This window comes from Aquarana catesbeiana, linkage group LG01 (assembly GCF_042186555.1).
Source record: "Aquarana catesbeiana isolate 2022-GZ linkage group LG01, ASM4218655v1, whole genome shotgun sequence".
Classification (NCBI taxonomy): domain Eukaryota; kingdom Metazoa; phylum Chordata; class Amphibia; order Anura; family Ranidae; genus Aquarana; species Aquarana catesbeiana.
Genome location: NC_133324.1, coordinates 326,719,406 through 326,744,455, shown reverse-complemented (window position 1 = coordinate 326,744,455; position 25,050 = coordinate 326,719,406). Strand labels below are relative to the sequence as shown.

Below are 25,050 nucleotides of genomic sequence, written 5' to 3'. Positions count from 1 at the left end.
TCCCGCTTGAATTTTGATTGGTTCTTCTGGTCTGCATCCCACATTGTACTTTGAATTGGCCCATATGTGTTGTAAAGCAAATGTTTTCTTTCACAGGGAAGAGGAGGTGCCAGTTGACGTGTTACGACAGAGGGAAGCAAAATGGCTGGACATGCTTTCAAACTGGGATAAATGGATGGCAAAAAGGCACAAAAAGGTAGAGTCCTATGTTTATGCTGTACTAGCTGATAATCACACACCCTCACCCAGTCATCTGCGTGCAGCATGCTAGGGTGTGCTCAGAGCACCTTGTTTTGGGATATACTTTATTTTTAGGTCCTTTAAATATTGTTCAAGCAACATCCCATTTCCTATGTGGATCATTTATAATGGGCCATGGTTTGGTTGGAAAGACTTGCAAGTTCACATGAGGTTGAGACCTGCGTAAAGGTCAATAAAACAGGATCTGGATTTAACCTTGTGTTCTAAATACCAAATTGGTAAACCATTTTTAAGCAACGTTAAATTAAACTGGGTTACAGGTTTTTGGAACCATACAAACAAATGGCCACTGCCCTCACCTATAACTGACCTTTGCAGCAAGGAGCACATGGAAGGGCAACGCATGCAAAACAAAACCAAAGAAATTCCCATCTCAACTCAATGACCAGCTTGCAACCAACCGAGTCATCCTGTGTAACAGTATGCGTTAAAAACAGGGGTTTAGTTTGCAAATACATACGTAAGCTTAAGATCCCCGTCAAGGCACCTTAGTATTTTCTGTAGTCCGAACAAAGTTGAGTTTGGAATTTCTTTTGTGTTTTTTTTTTTTTTTTTTTTTTTTTTTTTTTCACAAAGGTTGAATACACCATACTAAACAATAAAAACGTTCTGCTGTATGTAGCGATTAACACCCGTAACATCTCAATGCAGCATCCATCATTTAAAGTTGTAATATTAGTATCTGGAAGAGCAGCCTCTGTTTTTGATGTACAGGAATAATGTAGAATACTGCTGCTAAAAGCATTTTTCACATGCCACGGCACTGCAGAGCCTGGACCAAGTCCTATATGGTATAAACCTAAAGGCAATCTGTGGTTTGATCCCCTGTTATTACAGTAATTGTTGGGAACTGGATGCTCGTATACAAGTTCAATCCTGCCCCTCGTGATTTTCGCTGATTGACATATGCAGAAGAAAGACACTCAGCTATGATATACGCAAAGACTGCAGGGCAGTACATTGTCTAGAAATACTTTGCTCTGTTGTTTATTATGCCTCTGACCACACACTTTAGATGAAATGCGGTATGGTTTTACACAGCTGACCAAACTACTTTGTAAAACGGTCCACGAAGTGAGGCCCATTTGCAAACCATGCCTGCACATGCAATGTAAAGGAAAAAGGTGTGTTTGTTTTTTGTTTTTTTTATAACTTTATCACCAAATTTACTTATTTTGGCTGAAAGCCATAGCTGAAAGTTAATGTAGAGTTTTTTCAGTTGTGGGAAAGAGTCTGGTGATGTCATATCTGCTGCTAGGCAGACCACAAATGATACTGTTAGAACATGTGAGGGCAATCAAAAATGAGTGATGTTTGTGTTTTTTTTTTTTTTTTGTTTTTTTTTCCTATTCCATACCAATGGTTAGTTGGGGGTGGGAGGGGGTTTGCTAATAATCTTATTGGGCTTAAATTAATTTCCTTTTGATGCTCATATGCATACGATCATTCAGATCCCTTTATGATGTTACAGGCAAGTTTTCGTTGGAGTACAATGAACATCTTCTCCTTACTACATTAGATTTTCGGTCTCTGATTATCGCATAGGGACATTTTGTGATTAAGTGATTTTAGAGTAATGGGGTTTTTGTTTTGCAGATAAAGCTGAGGTGTCATAAGGGAATACCACCGTCCTTGCGTGGCAGAGCATGGCAGTACCTTTCTGGAAGCAGAGTAAGGATGGATCAGAGCCCCCATAAATTTTCTGTAAGTATATACTGATGTAAAAAAAAAACTATATCTAGTTTTAAAGCTGATCTCTAAGCAGAAGCAATATTTAATGCAGTATTATGCATTGACTGAAAAAACATTGATGCTAATTTTAAACTTGCATCTAAACTGCTGCACCTCTGGAAGGCTTTCTGTGTTTGGATCACATTTCAGAGGCGTTTCACAGCGGTGAGGAGGCTTTGAGGCCTCCTCACTGTCTGTTGTAACTCCATAAATAGTGCACCAATGCGCCGCACTTGCGTGCATTACAGGTGGTTGCTGGGAGTTTAATCAACTGGGTCATGTTTACTGGACATATTGCCTTCCGAGTGCAACAGGAGCGATAGTTTGTATGCAAGCACCCCCGTTCGCTGCCTTTGCTCAAATTTGCATTTCTAACAGCCCCCCAACCACAAGTCTGCGTGCTGTATATATTTTTAAGGGTTAATTTAGGCTTGTGGTTGGGGGGGGGGGGGCAATAAAAGCGCTCAGTTAAACTGCTTTTTTAGACATCGCGGCCACTGTACCCGTGCATCGGCTTCCCCGCTGTGCAGCGGGCACACGCATGCCCACAGTGACTCGTACATGAAACGATGTACGGGTATGTCGTTTTGCGCAAAAGGGCTGACCTGCCGCAGTATACAGTGGGGACGGAAAGTATTCAGACCCCGTAAAATTTTCCACTCTTTGTTGCATTGCAGCCATTTGCTAAAATCATTTAAGTTCATTTTTTTTTCCTCATTAATGTAAGCACAGCACCCCATATTGACAGAAAAACACAGAATTGTTGACATTTTTGCAGATTTATTAAAAAAGAAAAACTGAAATATCACATGGTCCTAAATATTCAGACCCTTTGCTGTGACACTCATATATTTAACTCAGGCGCTGTCCATTTCTTCTGATCATCCTTGAGATGGTTCTACACCTTCATTTGAGTCCAGCTGTGTTTGATCATACTGATTGGACTTGATTAGGAAAGCCACACACCTGTCTATATAAGACCTTACAGCTCACAGTGCATGTCAGAGCAAATGAGAATCATGAGGTCAAAGGAACTGCCTGAAGAGCTCAGAGACAGAATTGTGGCAAGGCACAGATCTGGCCAAGGTTACAAAAACATTTCTGCTGCACTTAAGGTTCCTAAGAGCACAGTGGCCTCCATAATCCTTACATGGAAGATGTTTGGGAAGACCAGAACCCTTCCTAGAGCTGGCCGTCTGGCCAAACTGAGCTATCGGGGGAGAAGAGCCTTGGTGAGAGAGGTAAAGAAGAACCCAAAGATCACTGTGGCTGAGCTCCAGAGATGCAGTCGGGAGATGGGAGAAAGTTGTAGAAAGTCAACTATCACTGCAGCCCTCCACCAGTCCGGGCTTTATGGCAGAGTGGCCCAACAGAAGCCTCTCCTCAGTGCAAGACACATGAAAGGCCCGCATGGAGTTTGCTAAAAAAAACACTCCAAGATGGTGAGAAATAATATTCTTTGGCCTGATGAGACCAAGATAGAACTTTTTTGGCCTTAATTCTAAGCGGTATGTGTGGAGAAAACCAGGCACTGCTCATCACCTGTCCAATACAGTCCCAACAGTGAAGCATGGTGGTGGCAGCATCATGCCATGGGGGTGTTTTTCAGCTGCAGGGACAGGACGACTGGTTGCAATCGAGGGAAAGATGAATGCGACCAAATACAGGGATATCCTGGATGAAAACCTTCTCCAGAGTGTTCAGGACCTCAGACTGGGCCGAAGGTTTACCTTCCAACAAGACAATGACCCTTTAGCACACAGCTAAAATAACGAAGGAGTGGCTTCACAACAACTCTGTGACTGTTCTTGAATGGCCCAGCCAGAGCCCTGACTTAAACCCAATTGAGCATCTCTTGAGAGACCTAAAAATGGCTGTCCACCAACGTTTACCATCCAACCTGACAGAACTGGAAAGGATCTGCAAGAAGGAATGGCAGAGGATCCCCAAATCCAGGTATGAAAAACTTGTTGCATCTTTCCCAAAAAGACTCATGGCTGTATTAGACCAAAAGGGTGCTTCTACTAAATACTGAGCAAAGGGTCTGAATACTTAGGACCATGTGATATTTCAGTTTTTCTTTTTTAATAAATCTGCAAAAATGTCAACAATTCTGTGTTTTTCTGTCAATATGGGGTACTGTGTGTACATTAATGAGGAAAAAATGAACTTAAATGATTTTAGCAAATGGCTGCAATATGACAAAGAGTGAAAAATTTAAGGGGGTCTGAATACTTTCCGTCCCCACTGTATATGCGGTGGGCGGTCCTTAAGTGTTTAATTAGCACTACTGAAGTCGCTCCTACTTTAGAAAAGGTTCCTGTACAACCTGAAGGCGACTTCTATCTGACTTGTGCCCATAGACTTTAATAGAAGTCTCCTCCAAGTCGGATCCTCATCTATGTTGATGTGATTTGGAGCCAACATTACAGGAAGATAACTGAGGCCACTTGGATAAAGATTTTTGGATAAGTAGAGGTAGGGGTGTGTTTTTTTTTTTTTTTTTTTTTATCAAGTAATATCTTGGGGGTGCAAGACAGAAGACTGGAACTTTTTTAAATCAAGTTTTGAATTTGGCGTTAACAGAAGTAATGCTATGTGAACATATTACTGTCTTGCCTTATTATTTGACTCCAATGTTATGATGCTGATTTTGCTCCCATAGGAGCTGGACTCAATGGCAGGTGATCCTAAATGGCTGGATGTAATAGAACGAGATCTTCACAGGCAGTTTCCTTTCCATGAAATGTTTGTGGCACGAGGGGGTCATGGGTAAGTTTTTCCTGCCTCCTAAAAGAACATTTGCTTAAAAAAAAAACAACTTGTCGATTGTTATTTCCCGATATTCTCTGATGGCCTGTGTTAACTAGCTCAGCTTTCTATATCTTTATGCTGGCATTGGCCCGCATTGCATTATTCAGACTTTTCCTGGCTGCATAACCACATTCTGTTAGGGTTATTGATTTCTACAGGCCTGAGAACAGCAGAGATTTTTATTAAATCATACGATGGCCTAATGCCATATTTATTAAGCGTTAAGTGCTGTATTTTTAGAAATCTTTTTGCCAACAGTATAGATTGCTTTAACCTTGTGCCTGTCAGTACAAAGTAATTATAGAGCTGTTGCTTTGTATTGTCAAACTAGACAGCAATCATTCCCTGTGCTTTCTTTGTTAGAAGTAAATGTTTTTTGTTACTTTTGTTGTTTTTGATGGAAAAATAATGCAGGAAATAGAAATGATCGATGTAAATGACATCATCCATAACCAGTATATAATCCCAGTATGAAATTTATGGCAATTTTGAACGGTCACCGACGAGAGGAAGTACACCAAAGAGAAACACTGGCCTCACAGGCTGTGTATTCTGGGTCAGCGACTCCAATTATTGAATCCAGCGTATTGGCATGAAAGCCACATAACTGGCAATTTCAGAAGGTCAACAGTGGTAGTCTTCATGCCTCTCTCATGACAGCTTTCACTTTCACCATAAAAGGGAACAATCGTTTTACTATGATTAGGATTCAGTTATTACTAGGAAGGAAGATGTGTTGGCTTCATTTTAGAAGACAAGGCAAAGCTATTAACTTTTTACAATTTAAACCCAACTCTGGGTTTTTTTTTTAGTCATACAATTCAGTGCTCCCAGCACTTGAAAGGTAAATGGTTGTTAACGCTAACTGGTGCCCGAATCAACACTCTGCTGTTAGGATCAATTCCGTTGCTTAAAATTCCTTTGTTTTACTGTTCCTAGTCTGGTTTATAATACTATGACAAAACTTGTATGACATCAACATATTTCTAGTAATTATGGGAGAAAAAAAAACTTGACAGATAATTATGCAGATAAAAAGCCACTTGCTTACCTCTGCTGCCTATAGGCACATGTCCATTGCTTACAATACCACTCACTCCGGAGCTCCCCTCTTTTCTCCCCCTGCTCCAAGCTGTGGGCACTCTCCCTTGCCATCATCATATACAATGCAGGGCAATTAGTCCTGAATTGTATGGGAAGGAGGTAAGCGTTTCCAAGGAGTGCCTTAAGCGACCATAGATTACGCGTCTTTCTCTTTCCTTCCACCAATGGGTGAAGGAAAGAAAATCACTAGCGGTAATTATGTTCTGCCAGTGGGGGAGAGCGCACGCTACACAAGGAGCCTTCCCAGATGGTAGAACACAATGATTACTGTTAGCGGTTATAGCCACAGGCAGTGTACGCATGTAAAAATCTGACAGGCTGACTAGACCCAAGAGGTTATTTGCCTATGTATGATCGGTCTTGTTGTAGACAATTCATAGTAGTTGATTATTAAGCTAATACAGAAAACAAGTTTGTACAACTACTCCCATCTATACTCTTGTTATATTAAATAAGATTTTATTATATTAGATTGACATTATAAAGCATGGGTGCTCAACCTGTGGCCCTCCGACTGTTGCAGAACTACTGCCTTTGGGAGTCTTGCTTGAACCGTTGCTTCAATCAGCGGATTGCAATGCTTCATGGGACTTGTAGGTTTGCAACAGCTGGAGGGTCACAGGTTGAGCACCCATGTTATAAAGGCTTAAAATGTACCTGTGCACTGTGTTTGCACTTGGGAATGTGAAAAACAACCAGGTTTCAGCATGTGGCCTACCCCCTTCCCACTTCCTGTGCTTTACCATTGGCTCTTCATTGTGATAGGCAGATTTACTGACCAGTAGTAAACCTTTGAAGGGGACAGTCCACAGCTCTCACTCATAGTAGCTTGTTTGCCATAGGTAAACCAGAGCGCCGTAGGTTTTTCAGATGACGTATAAGAAAAAAGAGTGAAAGTACAGGCACAGGAAAGTGCTGCTATGAAATGTCATCTCCACCTTTATAAATATAGTGTTGCAGTACATTTGTGTTTTAATTATATACAGCAATCTAGTTTAAACCTAACTGATGGTCATAATAACAATCCTGTGTTTTAGTGACATAACCCTCACCTTTATATAAGAGAGATGTTCTTGTCTTTTTAGCCAGCAAGATCTCTTCAGGGTACTAAAAGCTTACACTCTGTACAGGCCTGATGAAGGATACTGTCAGGCCCAGGCACCCATTGCAGCTGTTCTGCTAATGCATATGCCAGCAGAGGTGAGAAGTCCAGTCCACTGTATGCCAAGTATGAGATATGAGCACAAATCTCACAACTCTTGTCTCTTCCACAGCAAGCATTTTGGTGTCTGGTGCAGATCTGCGAGAAGTACCTGCCGGGATATTACAGTGAGAAATTGGTAAGGACAAACTCCAGTTGTTCTGGCACAGCCACTGTTTTCATTGGAGAGCTACAGATAAAGATTGGCACCATGCTAGATGCAGAACAAGGGTCATTGAAAGTCGTTATCAAGATTTTGAGTAAGGCTGGGAAAACTACACTTAATATTTTTTTTTTAATTAGCGCTTACTATTTTTAACTGATTTATCCCCTATATACATGGGTTTCACATATTGGCTTGGCAGTATATGTTTGCACAGTGCAGCCACCAGCGATCTAGTCCATCTCTGTAATGAAACCTCTACAATCTAGAAGTTACTAGTGATAAAACGGCAAGCACTTGGGCCTTGTTTATACAGGCGTACCTAAGCTTGCACCCATGCAAGGGCCGTGTTTGTCTACATGGGGATGCATGTTCTGTGCATCCCCATGCAGAAGTCCTATTTACCTCATGACGCAGCCACTGCTCCCAGTTTGAAAGACTTGCGAGCGCGGGTCCCCAAATGCACGCTGTCTACATTCAGTAGGCTGCACCCACACAGCTGTCTAATTGGGAACAGCTGCTGTATCGGAATTGACATGAATGGAACTACTTGTATAGGGATGCACGGAGCACTTGTGCATTTCCATGCAGGCAAACGCAGCCCTCGCACAGGTGTACAGGTTTGCCCATGTGAACCAGGCCCTAGTGTACAGGCTTTGCTTTACTACCCTGTAAGTACTTGTCAGACTGGTAACTGCCCCCATCAAAAGTAGTGGCTTTTGTCCTAGGTGTAGCAAAGGTTTATAAAGATGGCAGTAGGTTGAGACTGATGTGTTATGGTTGGATGTGTACAACCTTTGTTGCCTGAATATGGAATCATATAATGGTACAGATTACCTTTTTAAAAGGTGATCTATTATGCCAGTTTCATTGCCTTTAAAAAAAAAAAAAAGAATTGCAGGTGTCCAGTCATGGCTAATCAGAGGTCTGTGACAGTTCATGCCTGAAAATGGTATTAAACTCCATTAAATACATTTTTATAAATGTGCCTCCTGCATGTTTATGCCATAATGTGCTAGTGTTCACCACTCACATGACTTGCTGTCAAAGGAAGCCCCCCCCAGTACGGAGATGTCAGTGCTCAGGTGCTCCCATCTTCTTCCTTATGGGTTTTTGCTGTTTGGCCATTTGAATGGCTGGACTGCATTGACTTCACTCCCAACATGCGCATGGTAGTCGGTTCATCATGGCACTCTGAACCGTGATGCCCAACTATGAGGAGGTTACAAAACCGCACACCCAACTCCAGGTGCCCTTTAGGCTCAGGATGTCCTTCCTACATCCAGGAACAAATACTTGAGTAACAAAACAGAAGAGCCGGCTCTTCTGGAAGTTCCATCTGTAATCTTTATTTTATCATGAACAGGTTAAAATGACGGCTGATGCGTTTCGGCACAAGCCTTGTTCACAGCACTGGTGCTGTGAATAAGGCTTGTGCTGAAACGCGTCAGCCATCATTTTAGTCTGGTCATGATAAAATATTTGCGTTCATACCGCTTGAAGAGCTACACATGTTTTTTTATAGTGTCTTCAAACCGTCTGTCTATAAGGTGACTAATTAATGAATGCAAAAGGTGGCCACAGAAGTAACGATCTGTAAAAACTAGGGGTATATTTATAAAGCAGACAATATGAGATTCAGCAAAAATTCAGTGTAGGTGAATGTGCATGTGTTAATTTACAGTGTACAATGATTTACAATGATTGAGTCACATTCATGGCATTATAATTATGCTCCATAAACATTGTGACATAGGTTTAGTGATCTGCTATCTCCTACTAATAATAGTTAATGACTGACCCTTTACACATGGAAAGAAAAATCTCCATTTGGTTCAAATTTAACTAAAGGCAAATCAGTTTCTTTTTGCAAAAGACTTGGAACCATGGTCAGGTTTTTGTGCTGCCTGTGTCCCTGTCAGGGAAACTTAACCTGGCCATTTGTTTTTTTATTTTTTTCATGCAGACATACAAACGAGGTGGATGGGTAAATTGTCCCTTCTGGGGCATTGTATTCTCACCCTGACACCCAGTGCTGTCTGAATACACTGATTAGCAGCCGCAGATGATAACTGGAAGCCACTGGTCGATTAAACATTTTCCATGTTGAGTGGGGGAGCCCACATACTGATTGAAATACGGCAAGTTCCCGGTGGAGCAGCTACATTTTGATCAGTGTATGGGCAGCTTTACTCCCCCCTCATTGGCCTAATCACTAATGTCTTACCAGGAATGAAAATAAAGAAAAGGCAAAAATTTTAAGTTGACACTAGGACCAAAACAGAGGGGGACATTCATTCTTATGACTACTGTCTAAGAGCGGATATTCCTCACATTGGAACATGCTCTCACTTCCTGTTGAATCTACAGGACAGGAAGTGAAGGAGAAGCTCCCTATGAGACACAGATGCCAAAAAAAGTGGTTTGAACTTTCCCCTACTCTAGCTAAAAAAAAAAAAAAAAGTTTTTTATACTTTAAGACCGGGGTCTCCAAACGTTCTAAAGAAAGGGCCAGCTTACTGTCCTTCAGCCTTTAGGGGGGCCAGACTGTGCCCTGTGGGAGTAAATAATGCCTGATCTTTCATATTAAGAGGCATAGGCGTGCGCACAGGGTGTGCCTGGGCACACCCTAATCACCCTGTGTGGAGCAGATTCCCCTTGTTTAGACCCCTGATATTTCACCAAAGCCCCCTAATGGGGCTCCTAAAAAAATGGTAAAAAAAATGATCGTAAAAGAACAACAATAAAAGAAATAAAACTGTAAACAATAATAAAAAATTAAATAAAAATAAAAACTACTGACACCAGCCACTGCCTTGCTGACACCAATCCCTGCCCTACTGACACTGCCCATTGCTCTACTGACACTGTCAGTATATACACATGCACACACATGCATGTGTTTGAGCTTTGGGGTGCACACCCTAATGTAATAGGTTGCGCACACCTATGTTAAGAGGAGAAATAGTTGGTGTCAGTGGAAGGAATAGTGCCCCATTTTTGGTGTCCAGTGGAAGGAATAGTGCCCCATTGTTGGTGTCAATGGCAAGAATTATGCCCCATTGATGGTTTCAGTGGCAGGAATAATCCCTCAAGGACCGGAAAAAGGCAAGCAAAGGGCCACACCTGGCCCCAGAGCTGCAGTTTGGAGACTACTGTTTTAGATATACTTTAAAGTGTTACTAAACCCACAACATTAAAATCTGTCTGTATGTGCAGAATAGCATGCTTTTTATACTCGCTGTGGAACTTAAAGCTGAGTTCCACCCAAAAATGGAACTTCCGGTTCTCTCATCCCTCCCCCCCCCCTCCGGTGTCACATTTGGCACCTTTCAGGGGGGAGCAAATACCTGTCTAATAAAGGCATTTGCTCCCACTTCCAGCGACAGATCGCTGCAGATTCTGTGGCGATCTACGCCATGTCCAGCTCCTCCTCCGTCCCCCCTGCTGTCTTCTGGGATACACACAGGTCCCAGAAGACAGCAGGGACCAGTTGGGATGCGCAGCTCGACTCGCGCATGCGTGGTAGGGAACCAGGCTGTGAAGCCGCAAGGCTTCACTTCCTGATTCCCTTACTGAAGATGCCAGCGCCTCCACCCGGGAGCTGAGGAACAGATCGGCTTCAGGTGAGGACATCACAGGCGCCCTGGACAGGTAAGTGTCCTTTTTTAAAAGTCAGCAGCTGCAGTGTTTGTAGCTTCTGACTTTTAATTCTTTTATTTTGATTTTTTTGACGGAACTCCGCTGTAAGCGGCTAATTCTCTGCACTCCTCCCACCTACACACTCAGCACTCGGGCGGACCATGCAGTTTATCACGTGACCGTGGTATACAGATCAGCCAAAAAGGTATATAGTGGCAGTATTTTAATGTAAAAAGATTTATAAGCTGTGGGTACTGTGGGAGGGTGTCAGATTAAGGTTGCTTTCACACTGAGGCGCTATAGCGCTAAAAATAGCACCTGTCAAGAGCCTCTCCTCTCACTCCAGTGTGAAAGCACGAGGGCTTTCATACTGGAGTGGTGCGCTGGCAGGATGCCAAAAAAGTCCTGCAAGCCGCATCTTTGAGGTGCTGTAGGAACGCCCCTGTACATTAAAATCATTGGGCAGTGCCGCGGAAGTGCCAGCAAAGCGCCACTGCAGCAGCGCTTTGCAGGCACATTTAACCCTTTTTAGGCTGTTAGCGGGGGTTAAAAGTGCCCCGCTAGCGGCCGAGAACGGCCTCAAAAATGACGGTGAAGCGCCGATAAAAACAGCGGAGCTTTACCGCCGACGCCCCAGTATGAAAGCAGCCCTGGGATTCAGTTTGCTTCTTTTTGATATATACCTGCCTACTCAGTTGTGCCTCTAGTCTTAATGTTATTTTCACTTTTTATATATCATCTATGGCTGAGTTCTTCCTAAAGCAGTTTTTAATGATCATTGTCTCATGATTTGTTATTAATTGCAAGTAAACTCCCATTTTACAATAGTTTGTCTGCAGTGGTGGCTGAGCTATGTGCATAATAAATGGAACTAGTGAATACCTGTAAATATTGTCCTTTTTTTCCTTTTAGTTACTCCACTCCAAGGTTAGGAGTGGAATATATTCGGTTATGTACCAGTATAATGTTCCTAAGGAAACACGGTTGGAGGAATGTGTCCAATCTCTTGGGAACGAGCATTGTATTGTTATCGCCTGGCTTTGTCTTCTGTGAAGAATTTGTTTTTTGGTGTAGTAAAAATGACTTGTTCAATGTGTAATGGCCTTTCACGTGTAGGTTAATATGTGTACATATATGAAAAGGTACAATAACTGAAAATGCAAACCTGGCTATAGTGTGCTTTTTTTCATTGAGTATATTAGAGTATATTCACTTTCGGTAGGTTATCACAGATAAATGAGTCGCACAGGCTTAAAGCGCATCTTTGGGCAAAGTTAAACCTATCACTGATCCCTTCCTTACACCAATTGGTAAAAGGTTCCAATCGCCGGCGCCTCTTTTGGGAGTGGGGTGTCCTATGATCCAAGCCTACAGTCTTACTCATATCACCTGGTCACCTTATGGTGATGATGACATGTGTGCAGTAACCTGCTGTCTGAAAGGACTCCCTTCCCCTATTGGAGAGCCAGTATGAAGATTTCACATCACCAGCAGTGACATGGGCACCCAAAGAAGGACCCTCAGACTCTACAGGCAGATTGCATCCAGGGCTGGTCATCTGCCCTGCAGGACTCCGCTATTCTGTCCATAAAGGACATGCGAATGAGGCTTTAGACTTGTTTGTCCTTACTTGAAGGACTTCGCTGATTCTATTGTAAACTTTGAGAATGAATTGCTCCGCAGTGGCTGTATCTGTAGAGGTCAGTGAGGGTGTGCTGTTAAAATGTATTTGTTAAGAATATGTAATTATTTGAATGTCCAAATCCTGCCCACATTACTATTTTAAAAAGTAGGAATCAGAAAGGCATGCTATTTTAGAAACTTGCCTTGCCATAGCTCACCTCCTTTTTATCTAATTTTTCATTTTGGCATGTGGGTTAATAATTGGATGATCCTCAGCTGTACTGGTGTGGTGAGGCATTCTTGGCAGTTCTGTTTTATCATCTTTCAGAGCTTGCGGTTTCTGTAATTTTGTTGGCAATGAGAGGGTGTGCAAGTATTCTAATGTAAATATTGCTTAACCTTTCTGAATAGCACACACTCAGAGTGTGTAGTGCAGACTCATAGTCTATCACTGTTCAAAGACCATCAGACAAGGAAACTTGAGCATAATGCACTTCGCTGCTTTTTTAAAAAAAAAATGGTGCTTTATATGTAAAATCCAAAATGAACACCTAAAGAACAAGTTTTGCACTGCATGAAATTTGCTGTTAATGTGTGAATGTCAGCTGCTTGTTCAAATATGTGAAATGTTGTTCACAAACTCTGTTTAGCAAAAAAATCTAAAAATTATTCCACACTTAATGTCACAGCTATCAGAGACTGCAGCAACCTCTACCTGAATACAATATATGTGCATATAAAAACCAAAAAAGAGTTGTGCTGTAGTGCTATAAATAATTCATCAATATTACACTGCTTAATCAAAAAATTCAAGTGTGATAAAATGTGTAATACTTAAAGTGCCTCTGTGCAATAATCAAAGATCATAAAGTGCTTCTGTGCATATCAATCCAGCACATCAAAATTCATGCGAGCAAAGCTATCCAGTGCCCATGAAAGATTGTGAATCCATCCACTGTAGAATGATGAGGCAGACCGATGCTTTGATCACAAATATATGGACTGCACCTCTTTTCATGAATAATCGCCACCAATACAAAGCACTTAACCTCTGAATTCTAAGGGGTTAACCAAGCATATGTATCCAGCAGTCCTCAGCAACACGGTGTGCACCTTCACAAGATGGCCCCAGAATACCTCGCTTTTTTGAAGATCTTGGGCCATGGTGTTTTTGTTCTGTTTTTCTGAGTGATATCTGCATTTTCTCTGCGGTGATGCATTCAAGTTACAGCAGAACTACACTATCTGAGCGCCAAAATCCAAAAACACTATTTAATTCATTTTTTAATATTCAAAGCAAACTCGCCCATTCTTCCATGTCTTCGTGCTCTATTTTGCTGAGAAATTACTTAGAAAAACACTCCCTAGCATTTCTGGCTGTTGCCATCTTGAGTAAGGGCAGATTATTCATGTAGCATTTACTTCCTGGAATCCATCTGCCCTCATCTCGGGCATGCAGGGTCGTCTTAGCTGAGAAATCCCTCCTGAAGACTTTTGGGTTGTATGACATCATTTGCCTAGGCATGAAAACTAGGAAGTAAGTAAAGAGATATGTAAGAAATGGTTTCAGACAAGTCAATATAATATAGTTTCCTACTGGTTTACCAGTGCTAGCAGCATAAGGATTCAAAATGGTCAGTGTTGATTGAGAGAGTGAAGTTCAACTTTAAGAGGTGTGCCAGGGGCCATTTTAATCAACAGGCTTTGTTATCATTTTGGGTAATCTAGACTTGGGCTAATTTTATGTAAAATCTGTTTTTATAATAAGGACTGTAATTTAAAAAAAAATATAGTTTTCCTCCTTTTTTCTTAATAATAAAAAAAAAAACCCTCTGCATAAATTGTATCCAGATCTACTACCCAAATTAAGCCTGACAAATATGTGATTTGAAAAAAATTTAAGGGACTGAAGTAGTTAAAAATCTGTACCTCTGAGCTGACATTAATTGTGAGGTCCTGTGAGATATCTATGAAGAGAACAGAAAATGGAGCAATCAAACTAAAAAAAAAAAAAAACCTTTCTATTAAAAAAAAGTACAGATACATGAGACATAAAGGCTTGGAATAGTTAACCACTTTAGTCCTGCTGTTTGAAAACCACACTGCAAAAACTGCTGTCAGCCACAGTGCTATTTTAAAACATCAGAGAATGAGGACAGCTGTAGTGGCTCCTGGTTGGCATTCTGGAACTGCCGCAGTTAGCTCCTGGACTTCTTTCTGGTCCTGCTACAGAGGGCCCCATAAGAACATTCTCTACAATAGTGGGTCACTGCAATACTGAGATGTATTGCTTATTGACAACAGTGATCCGTTGTAGCAGAGATGCATGGGGGCAGTGAACTAACTACCCTCCACCCCTCTCCAGCTTGATCTGACCCAACCCAACACGAAGAGAGACACTAAATTGTTTAATAAAAGTGATCTTCTATGAAAGTAAGCTGTGCAAAATATAATTAACTATATATAATATAATGCACTCTGTATGTAGCGCATTCCTGAACCCTGCACTCTGAGTGTATACATAGTCCTACAGATACAACCGGCCATTTGAGGACAACCATACTGCTGATGCGGCCCCTGATGAATTTGAGTTTGACACCCCTGCTCTAGGTAGTTCATGGGTCCTTCTTGTCATTCAGTTACTGCTTGTCTGTATGTGGTACGGCCAGACAGCTACTCTGACAGTCTGCAGGATCAGTTCATTTCACCCGTGTAATGCTCTGCAGGCTCCTAATAAAAAAAAAAAAAAATAATAAATGCACTTTTTTTTTTTTTTTACCTGCAAAAAAGATGTACATTGATTATTATTATTATTTATTTTATTTTTTTTGTAAAGGTCAAATTAAGTGATGCCCATTGAATTATTTTTCAACTGTGAATTTTTGCCCTTTTTTTTTTTTTTCTTTGTACCAGGAAGCGATTCAGTTGGATGGAAGGATTCTGTTTGCACTGCTTCGTAGAGTATCTACAGTGGCCTACAAACACTTGAGCAAGCAGAAGATTGACCCCATCTTGTATATGACAGAATGGTTCATGTGTGCATTTTCACGGACGCTTCCCTGGAGTTCTGTTTTGCGAGTGTGGGACATGTTCTTCAGTGAAGGTAATTATTATTATTTTTTTTTTTAATCTTTTTTTAAAGATATGTTTATTGATTTTTACAGACAATCTTGCATACAAAAAAAAAAACTTTTGTTGTCCAACACGATGCATGGTCCATGCACTCAAACGAGCAATAAACAGTGAACAATAATAATTATCATCACACATGTCTCTTGTGGTTATTAAATGTATAGTTACAAGGAACAGTATAGGTGACCAAATTTTGAATCGGTGAAATCGTAATTGAAATCAATAGGGTGGTTAGCGCGACCAAAGAATATAGCTAGCTTATTTACACTGGTGTGAGGGTCAGAGGGTTAGCTGTCCATCTGCCCCAAATTTTATGAAATGTTTTGGTTCTTTTCCGAGTCTCAGATGTGAGTTTATAGAACAGTAGAGAGTCGTTGATTAGTTTCAACCAAAGGAGTCTCATTGGGGACTGCAATCCCTTCCATGATAATAACATGGACTTCTTTGCATAAAAATATATAAGATGCGGAGTCGTTTCTTGGCATCAGAGGGCTATGATAGGCAGGTCACCGAAGATGCCAGGAAGCAGTTCTTGGGATTCATGATGTTTGGTAGACCTAGTGCAGAGGAAATAAAGGAACCTATATCTATCCAGAAGTCCTGAACCACTGGGAAGGTCCAGAAACCGTGTAGGAAATCGGCATTTTGGCCACATCCTCTAAAACATTCAGCGGAGGGGGATGAAGGTAATTTAGTGCAATCCTCCGCAGCTGTATTGAAAAGCTTTGCTTCTTTATATGTCAATAGGTGTACCGTGTTAGCCAGCAATGGCAGCAGTGAAGCAAAAATGTAGGCAATACTTTTTGTTCATGCCAGAGAATGACATATAAACATTTATGAATGTTTATGTTAACCTGCACCCCTAAATATATTGTTAGCATGATTAAAAGTTAAAGCGGAGGTCTGACCACTGCTGCAAAAATTAAAAGCCAGCAGCTACACATACTGCAGCTGCTGACTTTTAATAATCGGACACTTACCTTTCCTGGAGTGTTTCCATCAGCTGTCATGTGCATGCCACCTCCATTGCGGGTAAGGGAACCCGACAGTGAAACCTTACGGCTTCGCATTGGAAACCCTACTGCCCATGCGCGAGGCTCCGCTCCTCTCCCCTACTGGCCCAGCGGCCGGGGAAGGAGGGAGCCCGGGCGGTGACTTCAGTACCCACAGCTGAGGCTCCTGGAAGTGGGGAGGGCATACCTGTGAAAGCATACACCCACCCCCACCCCCATAAAGGAGCCACATGTAGCACCTGAGGGGAGAAGGATTACGACAAGCGGAAGTTTCACTTTTGGGTGAAACTCCGCTTTTAAGGTAGGGTAGAGAGGGGGCAGATGTTTCTTTCTAGAAGAGATCACCTAGCCGTGACTTGTCCTGTGAATTGATGACGTGCACTCTTGAAGTACAGTAAAGCAAATTGTGTGAAATTGGAGAAATGCTGTATTTTGTAGCTTACAGTGAGGCTGCCCTTATGAGTCATATCTGACGCACTGTAGTGTCTTAACCTAGGGCATTCTCGGTGTGCTGCCAGCTCAGAGTGTGAGGCGTGCGGTGGCCTTGTTAGATGGGCAGGCTTCATGCTGCAAGGAGATGTTACTCATTATAGGGTGTGTGACTAGCGCTGCTTGTCTCTACATGCCTTTCCAGGACAAGTGAGGAGCACACTGTGTCTGTTCTGGCTAGTGTCATTTAACACATGTTGTCTGTGTGTCTCGCCCCTCCTGTTTTTGGCATTTAAAGGACAAATGCATTTAAAATGGAAAAAAAAAAAAAAATGACTTGCATTATTACATACATTACATTATTACATACGTACATTATTAAAAATAGGTATTATTATTTATACAGGATTTATATAGCGCCAACAGTTTATGCAGCGCTTTATAATGTAAAGGGCGACAGTGCGATTATAATACATTTCAATACAGAAGGAATAGGAGGGCCCTGCTCATTGAGGTTATAAACTAAATGTACTAAAAATACTATCAATATTACAATATATTTGTATCCCCACAAAATTGAGATGGTATTTACATATGCTGTACCACCTTAATTCTTTAAGTTGGTTGTTCTGGTTATTAAAATATTACATAATCATCTTTAAATCCTTAGTATTTATATTTATGAGCTACGTCAACTTCCTGTGCTCTCTTGGGGGATATACTTCCTCAGTAAACAATGTTGGCTTGGGGAATAAAAAGGGGAACATAAGACAATACAACTGTCTTCAGGCATTTTATGGCAAATTCCTAACCTAAAAGTGAGTAGAACCTTGCTCTACGGAAATCCTTATAAATAGGTTAAGCTATTAGTTTTAATAGTGTTTGTAAGCAGCTCCCCTCAAAAGTGCAAAGTGCTAACTTAAACTGATTTGGGGTGTGTGGTTATAGGGGGGGCTATGAATCTAGTAACAATCTATCTACAACAATATATTAAAGTGCATAGTGCTAAACAATTCATATAATATGCAAGACATATGTGCTTAGAAAAATTGATAATAAAGTAAATATTTCATGAAAACAAAAGTCCATATATTAGTTGTGATACCACTTCTTCAATCTTTACACCGTCACCAATGGCAAAAACGTCATATAAATCACCCGGTGGATGTGAGTGAAAGGCCTATTCACCAGACCACCGTGACTTCTTTAACTAAAAAGGTTGGTTTAGGCTGTGTTTTGTGGGTCAGGAATCTTGCTGATGTACCGGTATGGATAAAGCTTGGAACCTTGTTTGTCTCCACCGCAGTTACCCATTAAAAAACAGATAAAGACAGGATTATAGTGTAAAACTGTTTAATAGAAAATAGTGGTTAAAAAAACTAAAGCCAAATGTCCAATTAAATAAGTCGGTGCCTTAGCCTGGCACTGAGGATAATAGCATAAGTCACCAGGCAAATGGATGATTTGTTCAGTTTCTGCTTGTAGGGCCGGCGTGCGTTCCACCGCCGTGGAAACAGTGTGTCAAACTACTTTAGACAATTTCACAACAGCGACCCAACACTGCTTATTTTTTATGGAATAGATGGAGTTAAAAAACATTGGAGAGGGAACAATCTTAAAGGAGCAATTTCACAAAATGAAACGAAATGGCTACATAGATTGGACACTTTACAAACCGCTGGCATGAACATATAAGTAGATCTAAATTGCTTTCTAACCAATGATTATTTAGAAAATTATATGTATTCATTAAACATAGGCGTCCTTTATACATATAGGGGGGTTGTCATATTGCCAGGTTCAGCAAGATTCCTGACCCACAAAACGCAGCCTAAACCGACCTTTTTAGTTAAAGAGCTCACGGTGGTCTGGTGAATAGGCCTTTCGCTTACATTCACCGGGTGATTTATATGAAGTTTTTGCCGTTGGTGATGGTGTAAAGATTGAAGTCCTATCACAACTAATATATGGACTTTTATTTTGATGAAATATTTCCTTTAGTGCCAATTTTTCTAAGCACATATGTCATGAATATTATATGAATTGTTTAGCACTATGCACTTTAATATATTGTTGTAGCTAGATTGTTACTAGATTCATAGCGCTCCCTATAACCACACACCCCAAATTCCTAACCTGACTAGCCCAAGAATACAACCATAGATCCACTGCTTGAAAGTACAGTACAGCAATTGTAGTCAGAGAAAAACAGAAATGCTTTTGGTGCTGACCAAGTTTTTAAAGTCAATGACTCTCAACTGTCTGATACTCGAAAGATGTTCTGCATTTGACTGTATAAAAAGGTAAATTTCACCCATGCAAATCCAGGGTTCAGAGACAATTGAATTATACTGCCACCTACAGGAGGATTTAAACACTGGGCAAAAAAAAGAAAGAAGTGACTAGATTAGTTTAGTTTAACTCCTCCCACGCCCAACATGCCTACGTGGTGTGTTTCCAAGAGGATAGATGCCTTTTCTTGAGAAAAATGTAAAGGCCAACTCCAGGAAAATGAAGAAAATTCAACCTTTGCCCTCCGTGTGATGTCCCTTCCTTCAGATCTGCCTTGGACACCCTCATTACGATGTAAATGGGGGTAGGAGTACTCTACCTGTGGCTTTTCCATTTGGCCTGTCCACTGCACTCCGAGTGTTTGCTAAGGTAGTGGCCCCTGTGCTAACCTTCCTGCACTACTATCTTGGGATATCTGTATGACCTCCTGTTGCATCCACCCAGGTTCTGGCTGATAATGTGATGTGGACAGTTCAGACCTTGAAAAGGTTCTGCTCTGGAACGCATTGCTTGGAGTCTTATCCTAGACATAGCTCAAGTCTGTTTTTTTTTTTTTTTTGTTTTCTTTTTCTCAAGTGATTCTTCTAACTCTCCCCTCCAAGACTCTTAACTCGACAGTCCAGGAGCCCCTCGACTTTCGGGGTAATGGGTCCCACACCAGAGGTGTAACTAGAACCGTCAGGGCCCGGTGCAATAAACCAGGAGGGCCCCCCCGATACTCCCACCCTTACATTAAAGGGGTTATAAACCCTCATGGTTTTTCACCTTAATGCATTCTATTCGGCTGGGAACGAGTACACCATATCTAGCTTGTGTATCGTGTCCTGATTGTCAATCAAATCCTATTGACTTGGTGCCGGGGGGTGGGGCCGAGTCCTGCATTCTGTGTGAATGGAAACAGATGCAGGACTCGGGAGCGCACCCGCACGGGTGTCCACCAAGTAGAGCGCTTCTCCGACGTGGACACTCGATGCGGAGAGGAGCCAGGAGCGCTGCTGAGGGACCCCAGAAGAGGAGGATCGGGGCCACTCTGTGCAAAACGAATTGCACAGTGGAGGTAAGTATGACATGTTTTATTTAACATTTTATTTACAATCCCTTTAAGGTCCATAGCGGTCTTTTTTTTATATGGCAGTCTGCAGCGTTCCCCTTTACATCAGAGCTCTCCCTTACATCAGGGTCTGTAGCATTCCTCTTTACGTCAGAGTTCCCCTTTACATCAGACTCCATAATTCCACTTTGCATCACATAAAGTTCTCCCAGAGTCTGCAGGGTTACCCCTTACAGTGTACCCCGATGAAAATCTTTGGATCCTGATGTAAAGGGGGACTCTAATGTAAAGGAAAATGTGGCGGACCATGATGTAAAGGGGAACGCTGTTGACTCTGTAAGGGGGGCTCTGATGACCATGGTCTCCCTTACATCATGGTCCGCAGCATTCCCCTTTACACCAGAGTCCACAGGGTTCCCCCTTACAGTGTAAGGTAGAACAGTGTAAGTGTAACTAAAGCGTTCCCCTTTACATCAGACCCTGGTGTAAAGGGGAACGCTGTAGACTCTGATGTAATGGGAGGGGCCACCGTACATCAGAGTTTCCCTTTTACATGAGAGTCTACAGCGTTCCCCTTTGCATCATGGTCCGCAGCATTAACTTTTACATCAGAGTTCCCCTTTTACATCAGGGTCCGCAGAGTTCTTCCTTGCACTGGGGGGAATCCTTCAGACTTTGATGTAAAGGGTATGATGTGGGGGGGGGGGACCTCTGGTGACACCCCCCCCTCCAATAGACTCTGTGTGGCCTGGCTGGAGCTGTCAAACTGACCTCACCACCTCCATTGCTCGGGTGCAGGACAGGCTCAGTCAGACCTTGGCTTTGATCTATCATCCTCTTCTTCTCCTACCGACTCGCCCACTCCTCCTTCATATCACCCACCCATTCAGTGTAGTTTGTCATCTCATTCACAAGTAACATTTGTCCCATAGTTGTGGTTTTGGGCGTCATATTGTTGAAGACCAACTCCACTCTGTATATGGGCAGACTTCAACAAAATGGCGCTGGCAATAGAGACATTTGGCTTGGCAGGGGGCCAGGCTCCTGCTGATGGAGAGCTGTCCCATCCAGGACATCCAGAGTGCGGCTCTACAGACGTTCTGCAGGATTGGTGTGTGCTGGCCTATTCTCCTCCTTTCTAGAAACGTCACTGCGCGCCCGTCCTGCCCCCGAGCCTGTCTGAACCCGAGCACCATTTGGCCGTCCTGCCGCCCCCCCCCCCCCCCCCCACAGTGGTGGAACGCCAGGACCCAGTCACGAGTGCGACTGCTGCAACCCTGGTAGTTCTGCCACTGCCCCACACCCAGAAGTGTTCCAGGATCTTTGTCTGCAGATAATGAGAACTTCTGATGGGAGCAGTAGAGCCCGATGTACGCCTTTGCTTTCTTTGAAACCCCTCCCTCATCTGCTCCATAGGATCCAGAGATACTCATAGCTTCTGGATTGGCCCAAGCAAATGTAGTACTCTGATCTGATCAGACTCTTAGCAGATGCTCAATGGGCTCTCCCAGACTGTCTAAATCAGCCTTTCTCAACCTTTTTATCATAGAGAAACTGCTAAATCTCATTGTCAAGAGGTTATGGGAAACCACACAAAATTGATTATATCTACAGCTCATTGTATATTATGTTTTTAATATATTCTTATTCAAAGAATCATGTACATCAATTCAAGCAGTGTAACAATTGCTTAAGTGACCTAAATGCAGAATCACATTAATGTACAGGCATCCATGTTGAATTGCTTAGTGAATACTCCGTTTTATGTCATACAACTCGTACAACATACTGTATGCTAACTAACCTGACCCCCTTAAAAGAAAGAATGCCCTATTATGCTTACGATCACTGTGGTGCCCCCATATAATGCTCCTTACATTTGTAAATATTTTTAACTTATGTGAGAAACAAAAAGAGATGCTCTGCTAGTTCCATGACTCTGGCTCCTGTCAATTGGCATTTGTGCCAGAAGTTTGAAAGCACTACTGCTCAAGGAACCCCTAGCAACCTTTTGGAGGAACTCCACGGAACCCTGGTTGAGAAAAGCTGGTCTAGATCTTCTGTGCCAAGTACTGGTTCTTGGTTTTAATAAATTGAAGCTGTGACTACCATCAAGGGACAAATCTTGGTACTTACAATCTTAACTTAAAGACTGCTATCCCCCATTCTTTGATTAGGAGGGCTCTCGTATAGCTTTCCCTGTGCAACCTCCTGTAACTCGTGGGATTTGAATTTGATTTTCTCTCCACTTAAAAAACCTTTTGAAACTAAGGTATATTTTATTTATTTATTTACTCAAAAGGTTGTTTTCCTTGTTGCCATCGTCTTTGCAAGGCAGGTGTCTGAGCTAGTGGCTTTGGGCTTTAAGGCCCAGAGTCGCCTTCCTAAGGCAGTTTCAGCCTTTCACCTCAACCAAGACATTGTTCTTCAATCCCTCTGTTTATTTACCTCCAGTACATAAAAGACATTTCTTTTCACGGTCTGGATATATTTTGTGCTGTGTGAGTTTACCTCGAAACCTCTCTTCATAAAGAGGACTCCCTTTTGTTATTCCAGATGCTCCCCACAAGGCTGTCACTGGGTTTTCTGTCCTTCAGTTTTATAAAGTGGACTTTCAGGCCTCATCTGATGCCAGCTTTGAGTGTAACGTCCTTCAGGCAGCTCCTAGTTCTTTGGTTTTGTTGTGTGGGCATGTTGGTGTTATTGTTGTCCACCCCTCCTTTGGACTGCTTTTGGATGTCCCAGTTGTCTTTGAATTGTGCCTACCTCAATAAGCGAGAAATGTTTTTTTGGGATTTTTGTACTTGCCATAAAATCCTTTTCTTGGAATTCATTGAAGGGTCTCTTCCCTGTGTTTACCATCTTACTCCTAGTACTGCTGGGTGCGTGAAGGGTTATACCAGGCTGGTTGCTGGGGTGCTTTTTTTTTTTTTTTTTTTTTTTTTTTTTTTAACCAATGCCCAAATTGTTAGGTTACCAGTAGAAACAATAGTTGGGCAACAAAGTTGGTGTGTGGAAAGTTTTGGTGTTTTCTGGCGATATATTCTATTCTGTTTCAAGCAGTTCCGTTTTGATCAATTCTAATCAATATGTTCAATGGTAATGACACCATCCCTATCACTACTGCAACCTCATTGCCGATCTTGGGTCTCTGTTTTGAAGCTGTATGCATAATGGTACTAGACGTTTTATTGTCAGTGTTTCAGCAGCGCTCAATCCATCTTTCTCAAACAGACTGAAGCTCCATTGAGGTGTGTGTGTATGTATGTGTGTGTATACACACACACACACACACACACACACACACACACACACACACACACACACACACACACACACAGCGATTCAGCCCACACCATTAAGGTTTCCCTTTTTAATGCTGTGGGTAGTACGTTTTATCATGTTTACAAGTCAGCCTCACATTCCGCAGGAAAGCCAGTTCTCCACTGGAGTGATGGCTTCCTCTTTCAGAAGTCAGAACTGCTGCCGGTGAGATATACTCAAGTACAGTATGTGTGGTATGCATGCTCACTTCTGTTTACTTAGGTCAAAAATGTAAGCAGTGACTTCTAGAGCTTAAAGGACACATTCTCTACTTTTAACTATATTTCTCACATTTACATGACAGAGAGACAGAAGGATATCGGGCAGCCTACATCCACAGAAGATCTGTGGTTAGTTTTCCAAGATGTTTAGAACAACCTACCCGCAGAGTTCCTTCAAAAAACTGTGCAAATGTAGATAGAAGAATTTAAGAATTTCTGAAAGCATTCTTAATTTGCAGCTTTTTTTTTTTTCACAACTGCCTAAAACTTTTGTGTGTATCATAAAAATATGAAACGTTCCACACTCCAACTTTATTAAGTCACCAGTAGAAACAACTTTAACCATTTTGGGTTCAGACAGGGTCTCCATCAGGCAAACGGTGATACTATTAGATTGTAAGTTGTCACAAGCAGGGCCCTAATAACCCTCTGATATGGAATTGTATTGAAACTATATTGTCTCCCTTTTATATTAAGAAACACTGTGCAAACCTGAAGAGTAATACAAGTAGATATACATAAAGTCAGTCTGTGGAACATTTTGATGTGATGTTGATATGTAGTCTGCTCTGAGTCGTCCTTTTATGTGTATAAATTTTCAGCTTCAGCTATTGTACTCTGCAAAGATCCCAAATGTTAGGAGTCTTTATCTGCATACTGAATAAAGGTATGGCAGCCAAGGAACTAGAACTTGCAGAATAAGTGAGCAGAAGCTGCAACTGTTTGTGTTAGGAAAATATTCCTTTTACATATTTTTTTTTTTTTCTTTTTTTTTTTTTCCCTCTCTGACCTTCTTTAGAGATATGCAGGACTTGCTGTTGAAACACTTGTCCTAAGCACAGCTTAAGTAGTAAAGCCCTAAATACAAGGTGCCATAGTCTATAACAACCAATCAGGAAGCTGATATAAAAGGTTCATGTGTTCCTAGAACTGTGATAGCATCTCCTGCTGCCCTCATGTCTGAGATAGTATATTGGTATTTGTGGCCTTCAAGAATCTGAATAGTTTAAATAGCTCTGGATATACATTTAGGTTATAGGTCTGGAATT

General features: G+C 41.8%; 1 protein-coding gene across 1 annotated transcript in view; it reads left to right on the top strand.

The window, feature by feature from the left end:
- The window catches only part of TBC1D10A (TBC1 domain family member 10A), an 85,584-nt gene that overhangs the window by 54,871 nt on the left and 5,663 nt on the right, over positions 1-25,050 (top strand). Inside the window, exons 2-7 of the mRNA XM_073630862.1 lie at positions 97-196; positions 1,858-1,965; positions 4,658-4,764; positions 6,996-7,110; positions 7,185-7,250; positions 15,453-15,642. Coding sequence (XP_073486963.1) covers positions 97-196; positions 1,858-1,965; positions 4,658-4,764; positions 6,996-7,110; positions 7,185-7,250; positions 15,453-15,642 — 686 coding nt within the window. The remainder of the gene's footprint in view (positions 1-96; positions 197-1,857; positions 1,966-4,657; positions 4,765-6,995; positions 7,111-7,184; positions 7,251-15,452; positions 15,643-25,050) is intronic.